The sequence below is a fragment of the Portunus trituberculatus genome, chromosome 41, assembly GCF_017591435.1.
Source record: "Portunus trituberculatus isolate SZX2019 chromosome 41, ASM1759143v1, whole genome shotgun sequence".
In the NCBI taxonomy this organism is placed as follows: Eukaryota; Metazoa; Arthropoda; class Malacostraca; order Decapoda; family Portunidae; genus Portunus; species Portunus trituberculatus.
The window spans coordinates 10817659-10825158 of NC_059295.1; the positions used below are offsets into that span (position 1 = coordinate 10817659).

Below are 7500 nucleotides of genomic sequence, written 5' to 3' on the forward strand. Positions count from 1 at the left end.
ACGGCAAGGTCAGGTTAAGCTTCACCCTCCCCACCTCCACCCCAACCCAACCCGCCCCCAAAAAAACATGGTATGCATTATAGTGGCTGAACTGTACAGGAAGTGTGTGTGTGTGTGTGTGTGTGTGTGTGTGTGTGTGTGTGTGTGTGTGTGTGTGTGTGTGTGTGTGTGTGTGTGTGTGTGTTTACATGTGCGCTAAAAATAATCACATGTGGGAAGATATCAGATTACTTACAATGAGGGCTGGACAACACCAATGAAAATACAAACACAACCACCACCACCACCAACAACAACAACAACAGCTGTGGTAGAAATTTGCATACACCAAAGCTCCCTGAAAGAGGAAGGCATCACGTGACTAAACAAGGGAATGCAACAATAACAAAAACAACGACACCCACGAAGACAACACTAATGTCCTAATGTCCAAGGCACCAAAGGAGGCGGCGGTGATGGCAGCAGCAGCGGCAGGTGTCCCCGTGACCCACATCGCCACCACCACAGCTTAAAGGCGCCCCTCCAGCTAGGCACGCCCCTCACGCATCCTCCCACCCACGCCTCATAGCGTCTACACTTATTACCACTGGAATCTTATTCACAACGCTCACTTCATTAACCTACTCCCTCACCCCCATCTCTCTCTCTCTCTCTCTCTCTCTCTCTCTCTCTCTCTCTCTCTCTCTCTCCATACAGCAACCCGTCCCGCCAGCACCTCTCCCGTCACTCTCACCCGGTCAGAGATCAAGGCGTGCAGTGATCGCTGTGGTTTTGACCTGCTACGACATGCAAACCAAAGGTCACGAACACCCCCGCCTCTCTCTCTCTCTCTCTCTCTCTCTCTCTCTCTCTTTCTTTCTGAGAACAAGGAATATGAAAATGAAGACGATGGAGGAGGAGGAGGAGGGCGGACCAGCGCCGAGCCTAACACCCAGTTGCCATGGCGACGGAGGGGATGCGTCACCCTGACTGCCTTTACCTGTCTGCCAGTCTTCCGGGGTCACCCGTGCCTGTGCGTGGGAGGCACCAGGAGGGGAGCAGGAGCGGGGGAGGCAGGGGGCCATCCACGTAATAGGAAAGAGGAAGGAGGGAGGGAACATGAAGGAAAGGTCAACGGGAAGGAAACTAGGATAAGTGAAAGCGTTAAGTAAAGAAGGAGGGGCCTGGATGAGAATAGGAAACACAGATGGGAGAAAAGGAAGGTAGAGTGGGGCAGAAACAAACTATACGAAAGGTCAACGAGGGAGGGAGGGAGGGAGGGAGGAAGAAAAAGAAAGAAAGAAGGAAGCTAAGAGAAGGGAAGGAACATATACGAAAGAAAACTAAAAAATGAAGGAAGGTAGGTGAAATGAAAGAAAACTGACTCATCTACCCAGAGAGAAAAGAAGAGGTACAGAAAGACACCATAGAAAGAGGAAGAGAGAAACAAACCCCTTCCTTCACCCATCAAACAGCGGACCACTGATGGCAAGGTGGTGGTGGTGGTGGTGGTGACAGACGGCAGGTGCTATGACTGTTAGGCAAGGCGAGGCAGGGAACAGGAAGGGCAGGGATTAGGGCCAGTGCAAGTGGAAGGAAGAGATGAGACAAAGAGAAGGTGGACTGTACAACCCAGCCTGAGGGGAAGGGATAGAGGAGGAGGAGTAGAGTGGATTTGGTGGAAGTTGAGGGGATGTGGAGGATGGGGATTTGAGTGTGTGGAGGTGGGGTGTATTGGAAGTGAGGGATAGGAGGTGGGTGCGTCCAGAGGAAACACGTTTGGGGTCTTAAAGGAGGAGGAGGAGGAGGAGGAGGAGGAGGAGGAGGAGGAGGAGGAGGAGGAGGAGGATCAAGGCACCACAAAAACCCGTCCAGTCGCGTCCACATCACCACAACCACCACCACCTGACCTCCACTGTCCAACAAATATTGCACAACACACCAGTTTGCTTCCCTGCCTGACACACACACACACACACACACACACACACACACACACACACACACACACACACACACACACGCCTTTCCCCAACACCCACACGCCCCCTCTCCTCCCTCGCTGTCTTTGTTTGCACGTATTCAATTAGCAGCGAGGCCTCACCTGAATCTGTCACCAGCGTCTCAGTTGTTTGGCGTACTAATGCATGCCGTGTGTGTGTGTGTGTGTGTGTGTGTGTGTGTGTGTGTGTGTGTGTGTGTGTGTGTGTGTGTGTGTGTGTGTGTGTGTGTGTGTGTGTTACCTGCCCCTGCCAGCCTCGCCACCTGCATGCGGATCTGTTTCATCGAACGCTTAGCTCATTAATCAAAACATTGGTAGTAGTAGTAGTAGTAGTAGTAGTAGTAGTAGTAGTAGTAGTAGTAGTAGTAGTAGTAGTAGTAGTAGTAGTAGTCGTGATGATGATGTTGTTGTTGTTGTTGTTGTTGTTGTAGTAGTAGTTGCTATTTACTTATTAACAACAACAACAACGAGGTAGTAGTAGTAGGTAATATTAACAACAATAACAACAACAACACGCATGACACACCCAATCACCATAACTGCACAAGTAACAAGTAACTTTAATTGATATTTACGATAAATGCTGATGGGAGTAATTGTGAACACTCCTCCTATCCGGTCCATCCATACCACTCACTGCATTACTCCCTCACTCCCTCATTCTAATTGGCGTGTGGTGACATCAGCATCACAACTTTCCGTTCACAGGACACACCTCTTAAATCAGCGTCCTATTTTACATTTCTCTTATTTTAATGTAAGACGGGAAAACTGGCCAAGAATATCAGAAAGAGTTAAAAAAAAAAAAGGCCCACTTAGTTGCCAGTTCCCATGCATGTCCGAAAGTATTAGCCAAAAGAAAGGGATAGATGTCTTGAAACCTCCCTCTTAATGTGATTCCCTCCTGATATGATTCATGTAAAGTTGTCTTCTTATCAAATACCACGTAGAGCTTCACTTTATCGCTGTTCAAAGGTTTATCACACTTATAATTACCGCGTATCATTTCCAGTGGCTAGTAATGTAAGATAAGGTTCAAAGGAGCACCAAGAGACCACTGATAATATAAATTGGTTATTCTTTATCGTGATTTCCTATGTTTATCTTTCTTAATCTGACTAACGCCTAAAAATAAGCAAACTGCAATCCCTATTTTTTTTTTTTTTTTTACCTTGGTCCAACTCCTTAACACAAAGAAATAAATGAAGGAAGCAATGCAAAGATGACCCAACAAACAGCATCTATTTTTCGTATCCTTAGCCAAACTTTCGTGTGCTCGCCATGTATTCTTAATCTGACTTTTCAACACCTAAAAAATAACTAAATAATAAAACTAACCAAAAGATCAATGAAACAAAACAAATGACTGAACAAACCACTTCTACTTTTGCCCTTAGCCAAACTCCTTAACATGTAAATATAAATTGATTAATAAATAAACAGTAACTTCATGGCCAGCTTAGAACAGTTAGCGTCACATCAATCTAAGACACTGGCAGCTCCCTCCTCATCAGCCCAGCAACGTGCTCACACACACACACACACACACACACACACACACACACACACACACACACACACACACACACTCTGGCTTCACAAGCCAGAGGACCGGGGTTCGATTCCCCGGCCGGGTGGAGATATTTGGGTGTGTCTCCTTTCACGTGTAGCTCCTGTTCACCTAGCAGTGAGTAGGCACGGGATGTAAATCGAGGAGTTGTGACCTTGTTGTCCCGGTGTGTGGTGTGTGCCTGGTCTCAGGCCTATCCGAAGATCGGAAATAATGAGCTCTGAGCTCGTTCCGTAGGGTAACGTCTGGCTATCTCGTCAGAGACTGCAGCAGATCAAACAGTGAATCACATCAAGAAGTAGTAGTCATCCAACCCGCACATGGAGGGACAGGAGTAAGCATATATAACAATGCAGCTAGTTTAAACATAGAGTCCAATATAGTTATACTTCTCATGGTGATCAACACAAAGCAAATATTCCAGTCAGTGAGCGATGATCGGGGCATGAATAACGCCACGTAAGCATAACCATACAAATAACAATATACTCCTACTTTAATCATAGTTTTGAATATTGTTATGCCCTTCATTAAACGTGACTCATGTTTGCATAATAATAAATATAGCAAAACTCGTGCTCTCGATCAATACACTTTTTAAAAATCTATTTCGTCATGACCTCCCTTAAAACAGACTTGGCTTCCCCGCTGTGTCATGAGGCGCTTTGGTTCTATGTGGATTTATTAGCTACATTATAATCAGTCAGTCAATCGGTAAGACTCGTAATACCTCCAGTAATATTGTGTTTACAAGCGCCGTACCATTAGTGACGCTACTCTACCAAGTACCAACACTCTTCTCTTCTCTTTGTGTCGCTGCTAAGTAAATACCAAATACCAGCCATATTAGCTACGTTAGTCAGTCACTCAGTCAATCAGTAGCGCCCGCAGTATCCAGTGATATGAGGTTCATCAGTGGCCTGCTGCACGTGACTGTTCAACTATCACTCACTCTCCTTCGTGTTCCTTCTACGTGGATACTGTACCATTTACCAAGCTACAGGAGTCAAAGTGAAGTCAGTATACCTGTCTTGAGCACCACTGGCGATACTTTCATTAAATGTACTGCAGTGGTGTGTGTGTGTGTGTGTGTGTGTGTGTGTGTGTGTGTGTGTGTGTGTGTGTGTGTGTGTGTGTGTGTGTGTGTGCGCGCGTGACACTGGCCTGCCCACAATCCCCTCTCCCCTCCTCTGGTATTTACTTTCTACATGGATACCAGCAGAGCAACGCGACTCGAGTTTGTGATTGATGTCATGGTTACTTGAGCACAACAAGACACTCGCTCTCTTCGCTGCAAAATTATCAGTCACTCACGATGATTCTTTTCCTGAAATGAAAGCAGGCCAGCACTTCACTCCCACCAATAAGCCTCGTGGACTCAAAACTGAAAAGATGCGTGATTTTCTTTAATATCTCTCAATTTCCCTCTCCTCTGTGAAATGTGTTACAGTCAGGAGGTAGGCCAAGCAATCGTCCTCACAACAATAAGCCTGTGGACTCAAACAATACACACACTCTCTCTCTCTCTCTCTCTCTCTCTCTCTCTCTCTCTCTCTCTCTCTCTCTCTCTCTCTCTCTCAAGTTCCTGTACTCTGCGATGCGTGTTACAGTTCGGAGACAGGCCAAACAACCACCCTCACCCTCAGCAATCCACATTAAGGCATCCCGGATGCTGTCATTCGCAGTACACTTATGAAGGTCCGTCTTACCACTTTTTCCTATATACTGTTAGTAATGGTGCTCTTCTAAACAGAGCAGCCAAGCATTTTACTGCACAGGAATCCTATAGGTAATCGCGGATACTGCCCTCCTAGTACTGGTATTCCCTTGTTACTCCACTTGCTCCCATCACAGTCAGGTAACCCACTGCATTCACCTTCACTCTGTACTAGGCTTTTGTTTAACCGTCACTCCTTCAGTACCAGGGCCGGGATTTATCAGGACATGTTTTCCTGTTCATCCTGCTTACTATCTGGTGATTTTATACAGATTCAGAAACTTATGTAGGGATTAAAATAGTGCAGACTCTAGCCACTAATCTTCTGACATCCATAGACCATTAGTAATGTAAATAAAACCGTCTAATCATACTTAAAAGTCAAGATAAAAATGCATCCCAGTACTGGAGGGGCTAAGTATCTACGGTCTAAGCCAATGGATAGTTACACGTACTGCGAGGGTAATCCTACGATCGTTTTTTTTTTTTTGTTACTTTATTTTTACTTTCTGTTCACCTTACACAAGTCACAGCAGTTGTTAGTTAATCATACCAAGAAAGCAATGAGAGAGCTGTGATCGGTGAGTGAATACATGAACAACAACCTTTTAGACATAATAAGTAAGATACCAATGTGATGGATGAGCATATTAAATGAGCATTAATAGACACACACATGGTGGACGAAAAAAAATAATTAACCTTAGCCAAATGTGATGCTCTGTAATGACATAATAAAGAATGTAAGGAAACTAATGCCGTGATGACAGCCAAGCTTCATAATATGCCTGCCTACCGCTGACACACACACACACACACACACACAGCGGAGGAATGTTGCCCGTTGCGTCTAATATTTATACACTATCCCTCAACTTTTAAGTCCTGGTAGCTTGACTATAATACATTCTGACACTACAACTCAGCCAGGTATAAAAATAAACGCAAGTGGTGATAGAGGTAGAAAAAAAAAGATGTTAGCAAAAAATGTCCCTCTTTGTCTAACTCTCAGCAACCTCCACCCTTGGCTTGCCTTGCGTCACACACACACACGCACACACGAGGGATATACGTCGTAGCGCACCCAGCCAGATTAGTTTTACAACAGATGCGCACAAGATGAAAGCAAGTCATTTAAAAGATTACGAAATAGGAAAAAAGGAGAAAAAAAAAAATTCTGTGATTATAGTAAAATGAAAGGAAATGTCAGTGAAAGCCGCCATACTGAGCCTCGCCGCATTGCTTACTACTTGTCCTTTCATGGACCAAATGCACAGAAAAAGGTGGATTTGAGAGAGAGAGAGAGAGAGAGAGAGAGAGAGAGAGAGAGAGAGAGAGAGAGAGAGAGAGAGAGAGAGAGACAGGACAATCATTTGTAAGAAGGAGGAGGAGGAGGAGTAGGAGGAGGAGGAGGAGGAGGAGGAGGAGGAGGAGGAGGAGGAGGAGGAGGAGGAGGAAGAACAAGAAAAGATGAAGAAGGTAAAATGTGAATATACTAAACGAAAAAATAAAGTGAGAGAGAGAGAGAGAGAGAGAGAGAGAGAGAGAGAGAGAGAGAGAGAGAGAGAGAGAGAGAGAGAGAGAGAGCTAAACAAAACAACAACACTTCGAATCAGTCAACACCATCACCACCAGTCGGCCAAATAAGAGTGAAAGCAACCAATCAGCTGTTCTGGTACGTGTATACTCACCTTTCGAAGCAGCGGTCCACGTTGTCCGACATGAGCAGGAGCATACACAGCTGCTCGAGGGCGATGAGCTGCATGTCCCGCTCCTCGCCCTGGCCCATCTGCAGCCACTCCAGCAGCGTCTCCGGGTCCACGTCCGCCATCATCTGAAACACCAAGCAAACCAGGGAAAACATGACATTCCTCTCTCTCTCTCTCTTACTTTTTTATTGATTCTCCAACATTCGTTACACTATATGTATATTTCAATTACGAATACAGCTATATTTTTTGCTTTCATGCCTCGCCTAAACCCTTCCGTTCCTTCCTTCCTTCTTTATATTTCTCCCCTTCCTTCCTTGTTTCCCTGCCTCCCCCCTAGTGCTCTAAGTGTCAGTACAACATTTTCCTTTTTCCTTAACCTCTTTCCTTCCTTCACATTGGAAAAATTTTAAAGGATATTATTGTTGAGTTAGCATCATTAGTGTAGGGAACCCTCTTCACTCTTACTGATGACCTGGTGACGTAATGAAGCAATGAAGGAGTTGGTGGCGCCTCGACCCAT

The 7500-nt window shown here is 45.3% G+C and overlaps 1 protein-coding gene across 14 annotated transcripts in view; it reads right to left on the reverse strand.

Moving 5' to 3' along the window:
* LOC123516490 (E3 ubiquitin-protein ligase HECTD1-like) overlaps positions 1-7500 on the reverse strand; it is a 136361-nt gene that overhangs the window by 112902 nt on the left and 15959 nt on the right. For 12 of the 14 annotated variants that reach the window (XM_045275849.1, XM_045275853.1, XM_045275848.1 and 9 more), the window contains one exon: positions 6960-7102. In XM_045275849.1, the coding sequence (XP_045131784.1) occupies positions 6960-7102 (143 nt within the window). The remainder of the gene's footprint in view (positions 1-6959; positions 7103-7500) is intronic. The other 2 variants (XM_045275850.1, XM_045275847.1) reach the window with 1 other exon arrangement.